The sequence below is a fragment of the Oncorhynchus mykiss genome, chromosome 19 (assembly GCF_013265735.2).
Source record: "Oncorhynchus mykiss isolate Arlee chromosome 19, USDA_OmykA_1.1, whole genome shotgun sequence".
NCBI lineage: Eukaryota > Metazoa > Chordata > Actinopteri > Salmoniformes > Salmonidae > Oncorhynchus > Oncorhynchus mykiss.
Window position 1 is genome coordinate 40,153,628 of NC_048583.1, and position 23,689 is coordinate 40,177,316.

Here is a 23,689-nt window from a genome sequence, read left to right on the forward strand (position 1 = left end):
TTCAGAACCGCATTCCTGTAAAGCTTAGAGATGATCTAATGTTATATACTGTTGAAGTAATATGGCTACAGGTTCATCTGCCTCACCTAAAGCCCATTCATGTGGAAAGTTGCTATAGACCACCAAGTGCTAACAGTCAGTATCTGGATAATATGTGTGAAATGCTTGATAATGTATGTGATAAACAGAGAAGTATATTGCATGGGTGATTTAAATATTGACTGGCTATCATCAAGCTGCCCACTCAGGAAAAAACTTCAAACTGTAACCAGTGTCTGCAACCTGGATCAGGTTGTCAGTCAACCTACCAGGGTAGTTATAAACAGCACAGGAATGAAATCATCAACATGTATTGATCACAGTTTTTCTAACGCTGCAGATATTTGCTTTAAAGCAGAACCCAAATCCATTGGATGTTGTGATCGCAATATAATAGCCATATCTAGAGAAACCAATGTTCCAAAGGCTGGGCCTAATATAGTGTATAAGCGGTCATACAATAAGTTTTGTAGTGATTCATATGTTGATGATGTGAAGAATATTTGCTGGTCTGTGGTGTGTAATGAGGAGCAACCAGATGCTGCACTTGACGCATTTATGAAACTACTTATTCCAGTTACTAATAAGCACTCACCCATTAAGAAAATGACTGTAAAAACTGTTGATTCGCCTTGGATTTATGAGGAATTAAAAAATGGTATGGTTGAGAGGGATGAGGCAAAAGGTATGGCAATTAAGTCTGGCAGCCCAACTGATTGGCAAACATACTGCAAATTAAGAAATCATGTGACTAAACTAAATAAAAATAAAAATAAACTACACTATGAAACAAAGACAAATTATATAAAGAATGATAGGAAAATGTTTTGGGGCACCTTAAATGGAATTTTGGGAAAAAAAGCCAACTCTGCGTTACTGTTATTGAATCAGATGGCTCATTCATCCCAAAGCAAACAACTTTAATGACTTTTTCATTGGCAAGATAAGCAAACTTAGGGTGACATGCCAGCAACAAACGCTGACCCGACACATCCAAGTATATCGGACCAAATTGTGAAAGACAAGAATTGTACTTTAGAAGTCCGTAAAGTCAGTGCGGAAGAGGTGAAAAAATTATTGTTGTCTATCAACAATGACAAGCCTCCAGGGTCTGACAATCTAGATGGAAAATTACTGAGGATAATAGCAGATGATATTGCCACTCCTATTTGCCACATCTTTAATTTAAGCCTAATAGAGAGTGTGTGCCCTCAGGCCTGGAGGGAAGCTAAAGTCATTCCGCTACCGAAGAATGGTAAAGCCCCCTTTACTGGCTCAAATAGCCGACCAATCAGCCTGTTTGACCAGATACAATGCTATTTTACAGTAAACATATTTACAACAGAATTTCACCATGCTTATAGGGAAGGACACTCAACAAGCACAGCACTTACACAAATGACTGATGAATGGCTGAGAGAAATTGATGATAAAATGATTGTGGGGGCTGCCTTGTTAGACTTCAGTGCAGCTTTTGACATTATTGATCATAGTCTGCTGCTGGAAAAACTTGTGTGTTATGGCTTTACACCCCCTGATATAATGTGGATAAAGAGTTACTTGTCTAACAGAACTCAGAGGGTGTTCTTTAATGGAAGTCTATCAAATATAATCCAGTTAGCATCAGGAATTCCCCAGGGTAGCTGTTTTCTGGCTTTTATTTTTTTTTACTAACTACATGCCACTGACTTTGAGTAAAGCCAGAGTTTCCATGTATGCGGATGACTCAACGCTATACACGTCAGCCACAGCGACTGAAATGACTGCAACACTCAACAAAGAGCTGCAGTTAGTTTCAGAGTGGGTGGCAAGGAATAAGTTAGCCCTAAATATTTCTCAAATTAAAAGCATTGTATTTGGAACAAAACACTCAGTAAACCCTAAACTTCAACTAAATCTTGTAATAAATCATGTGGAAATTGAGCAAGTTGAGAATAAACTGCTTGGAGTAACACTAGATTGTAAACTGTCATGGTCAAAACATATTGATACAGTAGCAGCTAAGATTGGGAGAAGTGTGTCTATAATAAAGCGATGCTCTGCCTTCTTAACAACACTATCAACAAGGCAGGTCCTAGTTAGGTCGCACCTTGACTACTGTTCAGTTGTGTGGTCAGGTGCCACAAAAAAGGACTTTGCAATTGACTCAGAACCGGGCAGCACAGCTGACTCTTGGATGTACACAGAGAGCTAATATTAATAACATGCATGTCAATCTCTCCTGGCTCAAAGTGGAGGTGAGATTGACTTCATCACTACTTTTATTTATGAGAGGTATTGACATGTTGAATGCACCGAGCTGTCTGTCTAAACTACTGGCACACAGCTCGGACACCCATGCATACCCCACAAGACATGCCACAAGAGGTCTCTTCACAGTCCCCAAGTCCAGAACAGACTATGGGAGGCACACAGTACGACATAGAGCCATTACTACATGGAACTCTATTCCACATCAAGTAACTGACGCAAGCAGTAAAATTAGATTTAAAAAACACCTTATGGAACAGCGGAGACTGTGAAGCAACACAAACGTTGGCACAGACACATGCACACACACACACACACACACACACACGGATTTAGTACTGTAGATATGTGGTAGTGGTGGAGTATGGGCCTGAGGGCACACAGTGGGTTGTGAAACCTGTGAATGTACTGTAATGTTTTAAAATTGTATAAACTGCCTTAATTATGCTGGACCCCAGGAAGAGTAGCTGCTGCACTGGCTAATGGGGATCCATAATAAATACAAATACCTCACAAAAACTTGGGAGTATGGCTAGACGGTTCACTGTTCTTCTCTGAGCACATATCTAGACTTGGTTTCCTCTATTGTGACCACTCCTCTTTCACCCCAGCTGCCAAACTAACCCTGATTCAGATGACCATCCTACCCATGCTAGATTACGGAGACGTCTTTTATAAATCATCAGATATCATCAGGGTGCTCTTGAGCGGCTAGATGTTCTTTACCGTTCGGCCATCAGATTTGCCACCAATTCTGCTTATAGGACACATCACTGCACTCTATACTCCTCTGTAAACTGGTCATCTTTGTATACTCGTCACAAGACCCACTGTTTGATGGCTATTTATAAAACTCTCTTAGGCCTCACTCCCCCCTATCTGAGATACCTACTGCAGCCCTCATCCTCCACATACAACACCCGTTCTGCCAGTCTCATTCTGTTAAAGGTCCCCAAAGCACACACGTCCCTGGGTTCCTCCTCTTTACAGTTTGCAGCAGCTAGCGATTGGAACGAGCTGCAAAAAACACTCAAATTGGACAGTTTTATCTCCACTTCATTCAAAGGCTCAATCATGGACACTCTTACAGACAGTTGTGGCTGCTTCGCATTATGTATTGTTGTCTCTACCTTCCTTCCCTTTTGGGCTCCCGAGTGGTGCAGCTGTTTAAGGCACTGCATCTCAGTGCTATAGGCGTCACTACAGACACCCTTGTTCGAATCAAGGCTATATCACAACCGGCCGTGATTGGGAGTCCCATAGGTCGGCGAACAATTGGCCCAGCGTGGTCCGGGTTTGGCCGGTGTAGGCCGTCATCGTTAATAATAATTTGTTCTTAACTGACTTGCCTAGTTAAATAAAGGTTGAATAAAAATAACATCTCTGCTATCACACCCAACCTGGATCTATATTTGGTTTTAAGGTAGACGAGAGCACTGAATCCAGCTTCACACATATATTGTATGAGCCGACGAAGGGTATCATTGGTTTTATTCTGCTTTCAAGACAACTGGGGCCTTGGAAAAGTAGGAGGTCAAATCATGACATCAGTGACCTTCAGTTCGGAAAGTCAGAGTCCTAGAAAGAGACCTGAGTTCCCAAGTTGGAATTCCAAGTTGGATGACCGTTCAAAACTATTTTTCCCAGTCTTTGTTAATCTTCTTCAGAGTTCCCAGTTGCTTTAAACGCACTAAAGTCGGAAGTCTGAGATTTCCGAGTTCCCAGTTGTTGTGAACGTGGCATTAATGCTCAGAGGGAGGTGGCAGGGTATTCCCTTTGAGTCAGGAACCAAAACTCCTCCATAGTGACCCGTGAATACAATTGGTCACATGACAGCTCAATCAGCTGTTCAATTTCACCTACCGGCATGTCAACTGAGCAAGGATCACAGTCAAACAGATTGGGAAGAAGGTCCCAAAGTGCTCTTCCAAGCGTTGGAGGTGAGCAGTCTTCACCTGTGTCGGACACTGTTTTCCATTAAAAACATGCACAGCCGAGGGAAGGGGGCATGGCTAGTTTTTGAAAGACTCTCTCTCCAATAAGAATTATTTCCTCTGAGTCCACTGATTCTGTCACTCATCTGTAGAATGTTTTTGTATTTCCCCTGCATGCTTGCGTTCACTTTGTTCAGTTTCCCTAATATGTCTGTTACATAGGTAAGGAGGCACAAAGTCAACCAAGTCTGTTTTTTTTTTTTTTTTTTACATCCATTTTGAATGACAACAGCTCCTCTCGATAACCACCAAGCCTTGGTGTGAAATAGACCATTGTCATGCTCTGATCTTAAATCTCCAAATAGTTTTGCGAACAGGTGTGTGCACAGTAGATGTGGTTTGATGTAGTTTACAATCAAAGTTACCTGCTGCAGTATTTCTCAGAGTTCTGTGCTCAGCTCTTTTGCCACCAATTGCTATTGGTGTATCATACAATGCATCCATATCGCAGAAGGAGACATATTAATAACAAGAGTGCAGAGGCCTGCCTGCCATCCCGCCATAGATGGAGCCCCATCTGTGAAAAAGCCCACCATTCGATCCCATGGAATCTGTTTTTCATCAATTTAGCCACTCAGCACACTGAACATCCCCTGTGCCGTTTCATGTTCCGGAATCGTGAGACAGAACAATATGTCCTTGTGAATAACATCCCCTGACATATACAGCGAACATAAGTCAAAGCATGGGCATCTCGGCCCTCACAGCTAACATCGATTTGCAGAGCATAAGCTGTGGAGTTTTTGAGTCGTTCAGTCATGATTGCTAGAAAAAGCACAAATTCTTCATTGATCAGTTTTATCTGACAAAGGTATTGATGCGAGTTTCTGTGCCTCTGCCTCCCCACACATTGTTTTCACCATATCAATTGCGTCCGGTAATATCAAAGTCTCTGCAATAGTGTGTGGCTTCATAACGTAGGGGCCTAGCCGTTCACCGTGGGAATGACTCAAGTGCAACGGTCAAGTGCAGCCTTTTCCCATGATCTAAGGGCACTCTCTGGTTGAATGGTATCTTTGAAATTTGATTAATTTTCAGTTACATTTTTAAGGTTAACCACATTACAATAATTTTCAGGTACAAAGACAATATTATAATATATTAGTTAACCTTTATTTAACTAGGCAAGTCAGTTAAGAACAAATTCTTATTTACAATGACAGCCAGCTCCAGCCAAACCCGGACGACGCTGGGCCAATTGTGCTCCGCCCAATGGACTCCCAATCAGAGCTGGATGTGATACAGCCTGGATTCGAACCAGGGTGTCTGTTGTGACACCTGTAGCACTGAGATGCAGTGCCTTAGACTGATGCGCCACTCGGGAGCCACATTTTGCAGCAATTACAGCTGCAAGTCTCTTGGGGTATGTCTCTATAAGCTTGGCACATCTAGCCACTGGAATTTTTGCCCATTCTTCAAGGCAAAACTGCTCCAGCTCCTTCAAGTTGGATGGGTTCCGCTGGTGTACAGCAATCTTTAAGTCATACCACAGATTCTCAATTGGATTGAGGTCTGGGCTGTGACTAGGCCATTTCAAGACATTTAAATGTTTCCCCTTAAACCACTCAAGTGCTGCTTTAGCAGTATAATTAGGGTCATTGTCCTGCTGGAAGTTGAATCTCCGTCCCAGTCTCAAATCTCTGGCAGACAATCTGTTTTCCCTCAAGAATTCCCCTTTATTTAGTGCCTTCCATCATTCCTTCAATTCTGACCAGTTTCCCAGTCCCTGCCGATGAAAAACATGGTGTTCTCTGGGTGGTGTTCTCGGGGTGATGAGAGGTGTTGGGTTTGCGCCAGACATAGTGTTTTTCTTGATGGCCAAAAAACTCAATTTTAGTCTAATCTGACTGGAGTACCTTCTTCCATATGTTTGGGGAGTCTCCCACATGCCTTTTGGCGAACACCACGCTTGTTTTCTTATTCTTTTCTTTAAGCAATGGCTTTTTTTCTGGCCACTCTTCCGTAAAGCCCAGCTCTGTGGAGTGTACGGATTAAAGTGGTCCTATGGACAGATACTCCAATCTCCGCTGTGGAGCTTTGCAGCTCCTTCTGGGTTATCTTTGGTCTCTTTGTTGCCTCTGATTAATACCTTCCTTGCCTGGTCCAGGAGATATGGTGGGCGGCCCCCTCTTGGCAGGTTTGTTGTGGTGCCATATTCTTTCCATTTTTTAATAATGGATTTAATGGTGCTCCGTGGGATGTTGAAGTTTCAGATATTTTTTTAGAACCCAACCCTGATCTGTACTTCTCCACAACTTTCAGAACAGGTGTATATATACTGAGATCATTTGACAGATCATGTGACACTTCAATTGCACACCAGTGGACTTTATTTAACTAATTATGTGACTTCTGAAGGTTGCACCAGATCTTATTTAGGGGCTTCATTCCAAAGGGGGTGAATACATATGCACGCACCACTTTCCTTTTTTTTTAACAAGTTATTTTTTAAATTTCACTTCACCAATTTTGACTATTTTGTGTATGTCCATTACATGAAATTACAGGTTGTAATGCAACAAAATAGGAAAAATGCCAAGGGGGATGAATACTTTTGCAAGGCACTGTGTATATATACACACATTTTTTTCAGGATTTTTAAAATTCTCCCGTGGCCCCATTTTCATATCAGGCGACCACACATGGGGTTGCGATCCCTAGCTTGCGAACTGCGGTGCTTAGATAATCCTTACCCAAACCCCCACAGCCCTAAGTACTCAGCTAATGCTTACCCATACCCCCACAGCCAGCCTTAGCACTAGGCTAATGCTTACCCATACCCCCACAGCCAGCCTTAGTGCTAGGCTAATGCTAACCCACAACCTCCACAGCCAACTTGAGTGGGTGCTAATAATGCTAAACCAAGCCTCCATAGTGCTGAGGGCGAGGCTCCCCTGGGCCTGTCAGATTGTTTTTGTTCATTGCAACATGCATGGCACATAAAAAGGTCACGCTGGATTAGCCAGTGCTGGCATGGCCCCTGCAGACAGGAAAAATGCGTCTGAGTGCACTTTACTGGGGCTCTGTGCCAGCAGGTAGCAGCCCAGACTACAGGGGGCTGCCTGCCCCCTCCTCCTCTCCAAGCCCACTCCTCCCCTCTATGACCTCAGGGAACCTCAGCAGTCATCAGCACACTGCAAAGAAGACTTGTGAATGTGATGCCTTGTACACAAGCGGGATTCTGTGTGTAAAATATCTGGATGTCGATTCTTCTGTTGTGTTCTATGACATCTTAAAGCATCCCCCTCACTATAGTGTACATCATGGGTCCCCAATTACATTCAGCTGTGGACCAATCTTTTCCTGAGCAGATGGTGAGGGGGCTGGAACATAGTTATAAATCATTTGTACACTGCACATTGACCGCAAGATGTCCAAACATATTTCATATTTGACAAAAACATAATGATTGGAAATCTTGATTACATTTGGATACGATCACATATGTCTCTCTATTTATGCGTTGGAATACTTTAGGGCTGGGAATTGCCAGGTTCTTCACAACACAATATTAACATGATACTTAGGTGCCGATACGAAATGTTTGCGATTTGATAATGTGATTTTCTTGCGGTTCGATGTTCCAAACATATCGCTCACCATATGTCTGCTGCAGAGGAACAAGAGAGACCCCTGAGAAATGTTTTGATCAGTCATGGAAATAAATGTGATGAAAACAAAATTGCTTCACTATTTAAATAGAAGATGGAGAACAAGCTATGAACGAAAAATACTGGCGTTTTGGTGCAGGTACTGCCGAATAGTGCAAAACTAATATTGCGATATTGTCAAAACTAATATTGCAATCTATCGTCAAAACTAATATTGCGATATGTAACTGGATAGATTTTTCCGCCATCAGTAGAATACATGATTTCCTGGTGATTTTAGTCTTTTAGGTGCAACAAAAAATGTTGCTCTGAAAACTTGGTTGGACAAATAAATGAACACTTGGGGAACACTAGTGTACAGCGAATAAAGCTCAACATATATCAAAGCACCTGCAGCAACTAAAGACATTTCAATGTGTAGCAAAGCACTTGGTATTCTGCATAGCACCTGATTTAAAATCAACTATAAAACCACAATGTTGAAAGGCAAAAACTGTCATCACAATGTAAACCTCCAGAGAGAAAAGGGCAAAATAACAACCCAGACATAAAATAAAATTATCCTTATTATCTCTTCCTGTTTGACATCTCTTTGTCTTTCCCTGTCATTCTCTCTCTCACCTCTCACTCTCTAGCTCCTCTATTATATTTTATATGTTCTCTCTCTCTACACTGCATGATTCGGAGTGACGCTAGGTCTTGGGAACACACTACAATACACTGTGCACATTGGTCACCACACCCGGGCTGTACATTACCCTTTTCCCTCAATATGAGCTCACATCTTGACACAGAGACAAATCATCACTTTGAGTTTTGTGGTTGTGCATTTGAATCCTATTGATTTCCTATCAGCCCCTCATGGCTGCTCTTGCCCCTCCCCCTCTGTGAGCAAGTGGACCTCACAGCCACATCCCAGCAGGAGCTCTCAGAAACTATCAGGCCCACCACCCTACCTGACACCCTAGACCCACTCCAATTTACTTACAGCCCCAATAGGTCCACAGACGACACAATCGCAATCACACTGCCCTAACCCATCTGGACAAGAGGAATTCCTATGTAAGAATGCTGTTCATCAACTACAGCTCAGCATTTAACACCATAGTACCCTCCAAACTCGTCATTAAGCTCGAGACCCTGGGTCTCGACCCCGCCCTGTGCACCTGGGTCCTGGACTTTCTGACGGGCTGCCCCCAGGTGGTGAGGGTAGGAAACAACATCTCCACCCCGCTGATCCTCAACACAGGGGCCCCACAAGGGTGCGTTCTTAGCCCTCTCCTGTACTCCCTGCTCACCCATGACCCATGACTGCGTGGCCATGCACACCTCCAACTCAATCATCAAGTGTGGTGTCAGGAAAATAACCTCACAAGCAACGTCAACAAAACAAAGTAGATAAAACGGCAGAGGGAGCACCCCCCTATCCACATCGATGGTACAGGCGTACATATCACGGACAAACTGAAATGGTCCACCCACACATACAGTGTGGTGAAGAAGGCCCAACAGCGCCTCTTCAACCTCAGGAGGCTGAAGAAATTTGGCTTGTCACCAAAAACACTCACAAACTTTTATAGATGCACAATCGAGAGCATCTTGTCGGGCTGTATCACCACCTGGTACGGCAACTGCTCCACCCACAACCCCAAGGCTATCCAGAGCACAACACATCACCGGGGGCAAACTACCTACCCTCCAGGACACCTACACCACCCGATGTCACAGGAAGGCCAAAAAGATCATCAAGGACAACAACCACCTGAGCCACTGCCTGTTCACCCCGCTATCATCCAGAAGGCGAGGTCAGTGCAGGTGCATCAAAGCTGGGACCGAGAGACTGAAAAACAGCTTCTATCTCAAGGCCATCAGACTGTTAAACAGCCATTACTAACATTGAGTGGCTGCTGCCAACATACTGACTCAAATCTCTAGCCACTTTAATAATAAAAAATTGGATGTAATAAATGTATCACTAGTCACTTTAAACAATGCCACTTTATATAATGTTTACATACCCTACATTACTCATCTCATATGTGTATACTGTACTCTATACCATCTACTGCATCTTGCCTATGCCGTTCGGCCATCGCTCATCCATATATTTATATGTACATATTCTTATTCATTCCTTTACACTTGTGTGTAAAAGGTAGTCGCTGTGAAATTGTTAGGTTAGATTACTTGTAGATATTACTGCATGGTCGGAACTAGAAGCACAAGCATTTCGCTACACTCGCATGAACATCTGCTAACCATGTGTAAGTGACCAATAAAGTTTGATTTGATTTGAAGCCCTGCATGTTTTTTTCTAAAGTCGCATGGAATGTAGGCCTACATTGAACACCACACATTGGCTCCTACTGTAGGCTGAACGATGGAACAGCTGTTTTCATGTTAAAATGTTATGGGATGCATTTTCTCAAATGTTTTATGGTAGGCCACTCTGGTATGCCTACATTATGATAAAGTAGCCACATTAGTCTACTTGGCCACTGTTAAAACAGTAACTTAAAACGGGTACAGCTTCAGTATTCACAGTAAACACGCGCCGGAAGTTGCACAGAATATTCAAGTTGGTGCTCAGCAGACCTGAAATTTACTTAGTGCTGAACAAATTTGAGGGAACATTGCCTACAGTATACATAACCTATTTAAACATGTATTTTTTATAACCTACACAGCAAAGTACAGTATCATTGACCCGGATACACAAACACACACTCACTCACTCTCTCCTAAAACATGTGTTTTATGAGCTATACTAATGAAATGATGATGATGGAGCACCTATCATTCAACTCTAGAAAAGCAGTAACACAGTCCATAAGTTTTTCTGTTTAAAATCCAATTAATTGTGTTCTGTATGATTGGGTTGAAGGAGTATTGATAATTGCTTCTCCTGGAGGACTGAAAATCGTCTAGAGCTCATCAGGCAAAGTGGTTTTGACAGAAGCCCACATTTCTGGATTTCAGAGCCGACATAAGAAGCAACTGTTAGAAGTACAACTGACAAATACCTACAACTTAAACACTTCATAAAGGGTCAGAAGAAAGTCGATAAACTACGTTTTCAAATGACTGAAGTTGAGAAACTATTTACGAATCCTACCGTTCGGAGAGGTTTAATCTCCATATATATGATATTTTATTGAACAGAAGTGCCTCATCCTATGCTGCGTTGAGACATGTTTGGGAGAGAGACATTGGACATGCATTTGGTGAGGAAGAATGGGCTTCTATCTGCAAAAGGGTCTACCCCAAATGCACCCCCATAAGCATACAAGCTAAATTTCAATTTTTTTTCCTAGAACCTACTTTACACCTGTCCGTCTTCACAGAATGTATTCCAATGCAACACATTTCTGTTTCAAATGTAAACAGGATACTGGCACCTTCATGTGCGTTTTTAGGTACTGTAGCATAATCCAGTCTTATTGGAATGGTATTCACTTACACATACAGAATATCTTGGGTAGATAATTAGCTTTTTCACCAAGTTATATTTGCTCTATTTTGATTGTAACGTCATGTTTGACCCTGACTCTGAACATCTGTTCAATACCCTTGTTTACTTAGCCAAAAAATGTATATTGTTATTATGGTCCACACCTGAAGTACCATCTGCGAGAATGTGGCTTTCAAGCTTCTGCTATCCAAGCTCTAGAGAAATGTACATTTGATTTACACCAGAGGTCTGATACATTTTGGAAAATTTGGTCTCCATTGTTGTCCTATGTAGAAAACCTCCCATAAATGCCTGTGTTATAATTGTAATGTTTGTGTATATTGTTTTCTCTCCATTTTATGACTGCCTTTTTGTATAATGTTTTGCTGTATCCTTATTTATTCCTTTGATTGTACTTAGTCTGTGTGGTGCACTTTGTTTGGTTGTCTATGTAACCCCTATTAAAAGAAAATAACATTCTAATAAAAAGATAATTACAAAAAAGAAATACAATTTCAAAGATCCTAAACCATCACCACCCCTTCCCCGAGCCAGCCTACCGTACCTCATCCACATTCTCAAAGGCATTGATGATGTCATAGGGCAGGCAGGACAGCAGGTCGATGACGAACCAGGTCTTCAGGTAGTTCATCCTGATCAGCTTGGGGTCTGAGATGACCTCCCCACCGGGCCCCACGAAGGTGGTGTGGAAGTTGAGTACGATGTCCACCAGGAAGATGACATCCACCACACTGTCCAGCACCAGCCACACAATGTTGTTCTGCTTGGTCTTGAAGGACACGTTGTAGGGCACCATGATGGCCGTGTAGAAGGTGAGGACGAGGATGACCCAGTCCCAGGTGGTCTTGAAGGTGCAGTAGTGGAGGATGATGTGAGGGGGAGTCTTAGGAGCCTCCTGTTTGTACTGGGGGAGGATGTCTGAGCCTAGCTGGAGAACCTGAGCGCACACAGAGGGATGGAGAGAGAGAGAGAGAGAGAGAGAGAGAGAAAGAAAGAAAGGGACTGACAGTTATAGGAGGAGGAGACACTGTCCATGTTAAAGTTGATTGTTCTCATCTCATACAGACTATATCAGGAATGGGGCTTCCTGACTCCATGTTATAAAAGCGGGTTGGGTGCTCGCTGAGAAGATAAACAGAGGCTACAATTCTCATCTAATCCTCATCATCAGATGTGCCAATCAAACAGGCCTCAGTCAAGACCAGAAGCGCTGTGCAAAATGAGAACTTCAATTAAGCACACAAAAACCTTCTCAGAGAAATAGCAGCACATCTGACATTCCGCATACTCAATGTGAGACGTCAGATGCTCTTCAGATGAATCACCTGCCTAATTTATTGAATGTTCCCCAGATATTACAAACCCACTCAGACATCTTGTTATTGGTTATGTAAATGAGAAGAGATATTAAAACTCATCCTTCTTTACTGAGGTTTGATTTAGTCTTACCTCTCTGTCTGAGAGAGACCGGTAGGGGTAAGCAAATCACAAAATTCAAATCACAATCCCCTTTGCATGAATTGACAGTAAGTATCATTTCATGTTGATACATTTAATTCGGAAAGTATTCAGGCCCCTTCACTTTTTCCCAAAAAATGTACGTAACAGCCTTATTCTGAAATTCATTAAATTGTTTTTTTCCCTCATCAATCTACACACAATACCCCATAATGACAAACAAAAACACGTTTTTAGAAATGTTTGCCACTGAAATATCACATTTACATGAGTATTCAGACCCTTTACTCAGTACTTTGATGAAGCACCTTTGACAGCAATTACAGGGTTGAGTATTCTTGGGTATGACGCTACAAGCTTGGCACACCTGTATTTGGGGAGTTTCTCCTATTAATCTCTGCAGATCCTCTCAAGCTCTGTCAAGGTTGGATGGGGAGCGTTGCTGCACAGGGTTCAAGTCCGGGCTCTGGCTGGGCCACTCAAGGACATTCAGAGACTTTCCCACTCGTCCATTGTCTTGGCTGTGTGCTTAGGGTTGTTGTCCTGTTGGAAGGTGAACCTTCAACCCAGTCTGAGGTACTGAGCGCACTGGAGCAGGTTTCATTCAAGGAACTTTCTGTACTTTGCTCCGTTTATCTTTCCCTCGATCCTGACTAGTTTCTCAGTCCCTGCTACCTCCCTGACTAAGGCCCTTCTCCCCGGATTGCTCAGTTTGGCCAGCTCTAGGAAGAGTCTTGGTGGTTCCAAATTTCTTCCATTTAAGAATGATGGAGGCCGCTGTGTCCTTGGGGACCTTCAATGCTGCAGAAATGTGTTGGTACCCTTCCCCAGATCTGTGCCTCGACACAATCATGTCTCGGAGCTCTACGGACAATTCCTTCAACCTCATCGCTTGGTTTTTGCTCTGACATGCACTGTCAACTATGGGACCTTATACAGACAGGTGTGTGCCTTTCCAAATCATGTCCAATCAACTGATTTGACCACATATAGACTCAATTCAAGTTGTAGAAACATCTCAAGGATGATAAATGGAAACAGGATGCACATGAGCTCAATTTCAAGTCTCATAGAAAAGGGTTTGAATACTTGTATAAATAAGGTATTTCAGTTCGTTTTTCTATACATTTGCTAAAAGTTCTAAAAACCTGTTTTCACTTTGTCATTATGGTGTATAGTGTGTAGATTTATTTTTTAAATCAATTTTAGAATAGGCCTGTAACATAAGAAAATGTGGAAAAAGTCAAGGGGTCTGAATACTTTCCGAATGCACTGTAGATGTTGTTCATCGGTACTTACCAAAGGGGCAGGATTGAAAATCCAACACTAAGGTTTATGTCAAATAATCCACTGCCCTGAAACATCAACAGATGACTCAGGACAGTTAGACAGCCAGGTAAGGTCACTTAGCTAGGGAAAAGATAAGGTAAAGTGAACATGGCTCGTCCCAAAACAAGTCATCTGAGTTTCCAGCAGACGGAGACAGTGAAAGTGCTCGCGGCACACTGCCTCCGTCTCACTGCTATGCATGCAATATTAATGATGCCCAGTACAGCCACAGCCCACAGCGAACTGTACAAGATCATTAGCCAGCAAGAATCCTCTCATCCGGAAGCAGTCTTTATTGTCGCGGGCGACAGAGGACAGAGAAGGCAGACTCAGTGCTGCAGGACCGTTTTGAGAATAGTGATTGGAATATGTTCAAAGATTCACCCACCCAGGACTCATCCATCAACATTGAGGAAAATACATTGTCAGTCACATGCTTCATTAGTAAATGTGTTGATGATGTTGTACCCACAATAACAATCCGGACATACCCTAACCAAAAACCCTGGATGAACATAGATATCCGTACCTTGCTGGGAGCCCATACTGCAGGATGGATGTTAATTGATGTTTAACATCTCAGACTTGCAACGCATGTGGCAAGGACTACAGACTATCACAGACTACAAAGGCAAATCCAGCCCACCGAAGCCTCCCTCCCAGATGAGCTTAACACATTCTATGCTCGCTTCGAGGCAGACAATACCGAGCCATCCAGGAACAATTTTGCTGATCCGGACAACCAGGTGCTTTCGCTTTTCAAGGCTGGCAAGAGGAAAACTCTCAAAAGAGTAAATACTCACGAAGTTGCCGGCCCAGATGGCATCCCTGTCCACGTCCTCAGAGTGTGTGCTGACCAGCTGTCTTCTCTGACATCTTTAACCTGTACCTGTCCCAGGCTGTAGTCTCCACCAACTTCAAGGAGACCACCATCACCCCAGTGCCCAAGAAAAATAAGGTGACATGCCCAAATGACTATCATGCCTTCGCACTCACCCCGGTCATCATGAAGTGCTTCGAGAAGCTGGTCATGGCCCACATCAAGGCCAGCATGCCAGGCACACTGGACCCATGCCAATTTGCCTACCACTCCAACAGATCCACGGAAGATGCCATTTCCATCGCTACTCAAACGGCCGTAAACACATCTGAGAATGCTGTTCATTGACTACAGTCCAGCATTCAAGACTATTGCTCGCTCCAAGCTCGACACCAAGCTCAGAGCCCTGGGTCTGGACACCAGCCTCTGCAACTGAATTCTGGACTTCCTGACCACAGGCTGTGAGGATTGGCAACAACACCTTCTCTACACTGACTCTTAACACAGGGGTCCCCCAGGGGTGTTTCCTCAACTTTCTGCTGTACTCCCTTTTCGACCACGACTGTGGCTTTGCACGACACCAACTCCATCATCAAGTTTCCTGACGACAGCTTAGTTGTAGGCCTGACAACCAATAATAACGAGTCAGCCTATAGGGAGGAGGTAAGTGAACTGGCATTGTGGTGCCAGGACAACAAACTCTCTCTCAATGTCAGCAAAACAAAGGAGTTGATTGTCAATGGGACTGCAGTAGAGAGACTTAAGTTCCTTAGCATCTACATCACCGACTGCTTGACATGGACCAACAACACCACCATTCTTGTCAAAAAGGTGCAACAGCGTCTCTACTTCCTGAGGCGGCTGAAGAAATGTGGTTCCTCTCCAAATACTACCGCTGCACCATTGAGAGAGTCCTGACCAGTTCCATCACGGCCTGGTACGGAAATTACTCCGTCCACGACCGCAAGGACCAGCACATCACTTGGATCGTGCTCTTACCCATCCAGGACATCTACTCGAAACAGTGCCTGAGGAAGGCCCGCAGCATTATCAAGAACCCCCACACCCCAGTCATGAGCTGTTCACTTCCTTACCATCTGGCAGATAGTATTGGAGCATGAGGTCTGATGCCAACCGGCTCAGAGACAGTTTCTATCTACAAACCACCAGACTGCGGAACACCCTTCACTGGACTGACCACCTGCTCTTTTCCGCACCTTAGCACACACACACGCACTCACTCACTCACGCACACACCCACACAGACATCCACACATCCACTCATATACATTTATGCTTCACACACATCACAACTGCTGCCAACATACTTATTATCACAGCTAAATACTTCACAATTTAAACACTTGACCCGCAATCCTCCCTTCTTCAAAACACATGTAAATATTGGACTATAAATTGTGCCTTCTTATGTTATGCTTATGGTGTATAGCAAGAGTATCCCGTACATACGGCTAATAAAACTTGAACGTACAGTATGTATGGGGAGGTGTGTGTGTTTGTATGTGTGTACAGTCAAACATTAGGTCAATCAATTTTCTACCTAAAAGTCCTCTCTTGTATCTGCTCTTCTGTTTGTTATAAAATAAAATAAAACGTTTTGGCCATCTCTGTTTTTCTCTCTGTTTAGCCCCTGTATGTTAATAGTCTTAATAGTCTGTCCTCTCTCTCTCTGCATTAGGCCCAGGACCTGAATGTGATGGAAGAGGTGATCAGGATGATGATTGTCTGTCTAACTCCCTATACCACAACCCTAACCTGGTTTACTCCCAGCTCTACATGTGACACAGCACTTACCTCTGCCAGACGGGACTGCTTGGGTTGGCTGACCTCATGGCTGCTCATAGGAGTGAGCTGCTGTGGTGTGGTATGGTGGCTGGTGTTGCGGTTATTATGTGTCAGTGCCCGTGTCAGCCGTGCAAACTTGCTCCATCCTGCAGACATAAAAAACAATGACACATTTAGCACAGCTTGGTCGTGTGGAAAGGGTACATAAATTATATACACTTTGAGAAACACTGAAAGCATACGCTATTAACCATACATTAATACATGACTTCATCTAAAGATGACTTTATCTTGTTGTAAAACCAGCAGCTACGGATTCAAAGTCACAGTGATGATGTAGGCACTAGGCATGCACAGCAAAGTTCTGGGTCTTCTGTAGCTCAATTGGTAGAGCATGGCACTTGCAACACCAGGATAGTGGGTTTGAATCCGGGGACCCAGTATGCACGCATGACTGTAAGTTGCTTTGGATAAAAGTGTCTGCTAAATGGCAAATATTATAACTACAGCCCCACTCTCACGCTGGCTGTATAAACCATAATAATGTGAAGACTGTACAGGATGAAATATAAGATCAGTCAAACCCTTTCAGGTGCCATTACCACAGAGAGAAACAGGGATTTGAAATAGCCCTCAGCTCCAGGGTCTCTAACCTCATATCCTCTTTCACTTCCTTTCAAAAGTAGGTTAATTCAGCTATTTTTCCCAAAGGGCAGCAAGGTGAAAGGAGACCAGTGGCAGAGACCCACACAGGCCACAGCGGCAGCCTACTCACAATGGCACTGCAACAGATACAACTGACCTCCCCTCGGATGAAGAGAGTGTTAGGAGTTGTGTAACTCATTGTATACCGCCAGGGCAAAGCAGCACTCTACACCGACCATGTAAAGAGCCCCCAATCTTTACTGTAATAGCCCAAAAGAGCCTTGTAAAACCGGCTAATGTGCATTCTGCTAGCCCTCGAGAAAACAAAAAGAAAACAACCCGACCAGAAGAACCTAATACAATGTGGCGAAGTTAAAAATAGCAAGAACCAAATCCAAGCATCACCCCCGAACAAACTGCATATGATGATCAAATAATTTCTGCTCAAATACAGGCAGAGTACCCCCTCGAATCCTTTAGCTCCAGTGGCTGCTGAATTGTTGCCACCAATGCAAAAACTATGAGATAGTCGTTGGCTCAATGACTGGAAGTCTATGGGAACAGCTAGCATGTCATTGCACTAACACTAGTAGCAACCCCCCCACCACTACTGAACAAAAATCCTAGGGGAAACACTGACAGTGAATACTTAACACTTTTGAATTCAATGCGTGGACGAATACATGTGGAAAGGCTAATCAGTCTAGATGGAGTCTCTCCTCCTCAACTGATGTGAATGGGTGTTGAGCTGTGGGAGCAGCTTGAGCTATAGCATGAGGAGGTTGTGTTTCTATAGTGTCAGCATTCAGCTTCCATACCCTTCAGACCCATCCATGTCTGCCATCCCATAACACTGAACACTGCGACAGTTCACACTACAGCTCTGCTCTGGGTCCACTCCTAATCAGTGACCCCTTGACAAGGTCTGGAAACACAGCAGTCATTCTATGGTAAGGTCATCACAAGCAATTAGAGGACAGATACTAATAAGCTCCTAATAAAATACAAAATAGTGGAAAATATAAACGGATTAGAGTAACGTTAAGTGGAACCGCGGGCATTGTATGCGGTGCTCATTTCACCCCGGAGGATTTCAATGGCTTCATTGTGAGTAGTTTACATACTGAACTTTTAATGTTAAATTGTAAATTGAGACTGTATGATTTTATTTGTAAAATGTATGAATGGAATGTATACATGTAAATGGACTCATTATTTTTTGGGGGACTAACTTGACTAAAAACGACAACAACAATAGAAGTTGCACGTCCTGTAAAATGTTCAACAAAACGTCACCTTTTGACAATATCCCTAACTGTCATGTTATTGTTTCTGGTCAACCTGCTCCCAACATTAACAGCATGTAAAGCCCATATTAATCATCATGTGTTGATCATCATGTGTTAGTCATCTTCCAATCCCATGAGCTTGGTTTTCCCAGCAGTAAGTCTCTGACGAGGCATGGTGATGGGGAGTCTGCACCGCGCAGGGGGGGGGGGGGGGGGGCAAAGTCCTGACAACGTGCATCACTCATCTAGGAGGAGAGGGTAAAAACACCCACATCTTCTGTAGGTTCTGCCCACAACAATCACAAGACCTTTTTATTTCCAGTAATTCATAGACTGGCTCTTCAGAACAAGCAAACAGCCACAGTTCAGCATGATCGAGACTTACCCGAAGTGGACTCGTCCTTACCCGAAGTGGACTCGTCCTCGATGGGCTGCTTGAAGACAGTGATGTCTTTGAAGGTGCACAGGAAGAGAACCACTTTGTCATTCTCATTCCTGATGGGGGCCACCTGCATATAGAACCACACTGGCGCCCCTGCAGACAGAATGGATTCGTTACAATGTAGTAGTAACAGTTGCTTATCTCATAAGGTGCATTTTGTTTACATTTTCCTTTTTATACAATAGAATAGAATATACAGTACATATACAATGTGAACACTCACTGTTCTTCCTGTATAGCAAGACCTCAAAGCAGTTGGACTCATAATTATCAAATGTCTCTCTGACTTTGTCTATTGTCTTCTTGTCCGTCAGCTCTCCATACATAAAACTGGAAGAAAAGTGACGAATAAAATCAAAACGATTAGTCATTTGATCCTAGGCATCAACTATGACAGTTATTAATCAATTAATGATCTAACTCATAAAAGCTCTCCTCCTCTTCATAGGCTCTGAATGTTCTTCCTAATAGTGGTGTGGGATCAGTTTAAGAAAATGACTGTGCCTGCTCCTGTGGTTCCTGAGCTTAACACCAACCACTAGTCTACCCTTCCCTGATCAAGGCTGAGTTTAGATAGCCTGAGGTTAAAGGGTAGGAGGCATTCGTTTTTACTCACCAGAGTAACATCAAAGTGTGGTCAAACACTTAGTAACTTATTTGTAGTCATGATCTGGTTACCTATAACTACAAACATAGTTGTGTTTAGCATTTTTACGTACAGTTGAAGTCGGAAGTTTGCATACACCTTAGTCAAGTACATTTAAACTCAGTTTTTCACAATTCCTGACATTTAATCCTAGTAAAAATATCCTGTTTTAGGTCAGTTAGGATCACCACTTTATTTAAAAAATGTGAAATGTCAGAATAATAGTAGAGAGAATGATTTATTTCAGCTTTTATTTATTTCATCACATTCCCAGTGGGTCAGAAGTTTACATACACTCAATTAGTATTTGGTAGCATTGCCTTTAAATTGTTTAACTTGGGTCAAACGCTTCAGGTAGCCTTCCACAAGCTTCCCACAATAAGTTGGGTAAATTTTGGACCATTCCTTCTGACAGAGCTGGTGTAACTGAGTCAGGTTTGTAGGCCTCCTTGCTCGCACACGCTTTTTCATTTCTGCCCACAAATTTTCTATGGGATTGAGGTCAGGGCTTTGTGATGGCCACGCCAATACCTTGACTTTGTTGTCGTTATGCCATTTTTCCACAAATTCGGAAGCATGCTTGGGGTCATTGTCCATTTGGAAGACCCATTTGTGACCAAGCTTTAACTTCCTGACTGTTGTCTTGAGATGTTGCTTCAATATATCCACATCATTTTCTCTCCTCATGATGCCATCTATTTTGTGAATTGCACCAGTCCCTCCTGCAGCAAAGCTCCCCCACAACATGATGCTGCCACCCCCGTGCATCACGACTGGGATGGTGTTCTTTGGCTTGCAAGCCTCCTACTTTTTCCTCCAAACATAATGATGGTCATTATGGCCAAACAGTTTCATCAGACCAGAGGACATTTGTCCAAAAAGTAAGATCTTTGTCCCCATGAGCAGTGGCTTCTTCCTTGCTGAGCGGACTTTCAGGTTATGTCGATATAGGACTCGTTTAACTGTGTATATAGATACTTTTGTACCTGTTTCCTCCAGCATCTTCACAAGGTCCTTTGCTGTTGTTCTGGGATTGATTTGCACTTTTCGCACCAAAGTGCATTCATCTCTAGAAGACCCGAATGCGTCTCCTTCCTGAGCGGTATGACGGCTGCGTGGTCCCATGGTGTTTATACTTGCGTACTATTGTTTGTACAGATGAACGTGGTACTGTCAGGCGTTTGGAAATTGCTCCCAAGGATGAACCAGACTTGTGGAAGTCTACAATTTTGTTTCTGAGTTCTTGGCTGATTTATTTTGATTTTCCCATGATGTCAAGCAAGGAGGCACTGAGATTGAAGTTGGGCCTTGAAATACATCCACAGGTTCACCTCTAATTGACTCAAATTATGCTAATGAGTCTATCAGAAGCTTCTAAAGCCATGACATTATTTTCTGGAATTTTCCAAGCTGTTTAAAGGCACAGTCAACTTAGTGTATGTAAACTTCTGACCCACTGGAATTGTGAAACAGTGAATTATAAGTGAAATAATCTGTCTGTAAACAATTGTTGGAAAAATTACTTATGTCATGCACAAAGTAGATGTCCTAACCGACTTGCCAAAACTATAGTTTGTTAACAAGAAATTTGTGGAGTGGTTGAAAAACGAGTTTTAGGGCCTCCCGGGTGGCGCAGTGGTTAAGGGCGCTGTACTGCAGCGCCAGCTGTGCCATCAGAGTCCTGGGTTCGCGCCCAGGCTCTGTCGTAACCGGCCGCGACCGGGAGGTCCGTGGGGCGACGCACAATTGGCCTAGCGTCGCCCGGGTTAGGGAGGGCTTGGTCGGTAGGGGTGTCCTTGTCTCATCGCGCACCAGCGACTCCTGTGGCGGGCTGGGCGCAGTGTACGCTAGCCAAGGTGGCCAGGTGCACGGTGTTTCCTCCGGCGCATTGGTGCGGCTGGCTTCCGGGTTGGATGTGCGCTGTGTTAAAGAAGCAGTGGCTTGGTTGGTTGTGTATCGGAGGACGCATGACTTTCAACCTTCGTCTCTCCCGAGCCCGTACGGGAGTTGTAGCGATGAGACAAGATAGTAGCTACTACACAATTGGATACTACGAAATTGGGGAGAAAAAGGGGTAAAAATTCAAACAAAAAAAAACGAGTTTTAAATGACTCCAACCTAAGTGTATGTAAACTTCTGAACTATCCACAATGTACTATTTGTCAACGTCATATGGACAACCGGTGTACTTAGCTAGTTCCAGCAGGCGAACGTTAGCTACTGGCCATGCTAGCATGTAACTGGAATGTGTCATAAAGGCACACAGGTGTCATTTGTAATGCCACATACTAGATGCATTGGTGTGTCATCATCTTATATGTCTGCCCTAGTTACTTTGGATTTGATATGTTGTTTTGTCTTCTCATATGTCACATTTATAGTTCTCACCTCACGTCATGACCAGGCAGTTATTGTGAAACAGCTGTCAATACAATTGATTAGAATAAAAGCTGAGGAAGAGGAAGATGTGATCATTGGGTGAGTAGTGACGTGCATATTGTAAATTGTGAACACAACTTGGTTTGCCCTACAGCCTCCTTAAAAATGTCTGCCATTCTAATAAGGTCTGACATGTATTTTATTCACTCTCAGGGAGCCTGAAGCTTCAGCCAGTCTGGATGAGGAAATACTTGTTATGTCTTCCAGTCCCAACTGATGAAGCTTTTCCATGTCTGTGTTTGGTGTGGAGATTCCAGAGACTACGTCAACAGCCAGACGAACAGCGCTCAACATCACGCAGATCTGCAGTTCGCGCAACCATGTGAGAGAATGATCCAGCCAGCCTATGATTGGGAGGGTGCCAGCAAGCAATCTTCTCATTTTTGCTGACATTTTGGTGTCAAGTTGTATGCCGACCAATGTCCTCCGAATGCTTTGCATGATGGGAGTGGCCACCATTCATTGCAGCACATTCTTCTGTCACCAGCATAGCCACCTTGAGCCAGCAGTCTTCAGGACATGGGATGTCGAGCAGAGTGGCACCATCGAAATCCTCAAAGAAATGGGTGGAGATCTGTTCTTGGCAGCATATGGAGTGATAGTACCGGAGTGATAGTCTGGCCACTCTGCAAAGTTTGGGACATTCACTGATGTTGAAAAGAGAATCAACAAGATCCTGAATATATAAATTGTTAAAACCTCGTAGCGCACAGATCCCACTATCAGGATCAATATCGACAACATCCGGTGAAGCTGGAGCGCGCCAAATTCAAATGACAAAATTGTAATATTAAACATTCATAAACATACAATTGTCTTACATCATTTAAAAGTTTAACCTCTTGTTAATTCAACCGCGTTATCAGATTTGAATAAGGCTTTACGGCGAAAGCATACCATGCGATTATCTGAGGACAGCGCCCCACATCAAAATACTTTTTCAAATCAGCACAGGCGTCACAAAATCCCAAATAGCAATCAAATAAATCACTTACCTTTGAAGATCTTCCTCTGTTTGCAATCCCAAGTGTCCCAGCTACACAATGAATGGTTGTTCTGTTCGATAAAGTCCTTCTTTCTATCCCAAAAATATCTGTTTAGTTGGCGCGCTTGATTCAGTAATCCACTCTTTCAACATGCATACAAACGAATCCAAAAAGTTACCAGTAAAGTTCATCCAAACAAGTCAAACGATGTTTCTAGTTAATCCTCAGGTACTCTAATATCTAAATAAACGATCAAATTTAAGACGGAGAATAGTATGTTCAATAGGGAAGATGAATAACGAAGAGCGCGCACCTCATTCACACGCGCAACAAGACTGCTTTTCTAATGAGAGACACCTTGGGAAAAACTACAATTACCCGTTAGTTTTTCAGAAAACAAGCCTGAAACCCTTTCTAAAGACTGTTGACATCTAGTGGAAGCCATAGGAACTGCAATCTGGGA

At 43.3% G+C, this 23,689-nt stretch overlaps 1 protein-coding gene across 1 annotated transcript in view; it reads right to left on the reverse strand.

Moving 5' to 3' along the window:
* Window positions 1-23,689, reverse strand: part of kcnh5b (potassium voltage-gated channel, subfamily H (eag-related), member 5b) — an 82,553-nt gene that overhangs the window by 41,912 nt on the left and 16,952 nt on the right. Inside the window, exons 3-6 of the mRNA XM_021574250.2 lie at window positions 19,379-19,485; window positions 19,099-19,248; window positions 16,789-16,925; window positions 11,911-12,303 (exon numbers count right to left, since the gene is read on the reverse strand). Of these exons, the coding sequence (XP_021429925.1) occupies window positions 11,911-12,303; window positions 16,789-16,925; window positions 19,099-19,248; window positions 19,379-19,485 (787 nt within the window). The remainder of the gene's footprint in view (window positions 1-11,910; window positions 12,304-16,788; window positions 16,926-19,098; window positions 19,249-19,378; window positions 19,486-23,689) is intronic.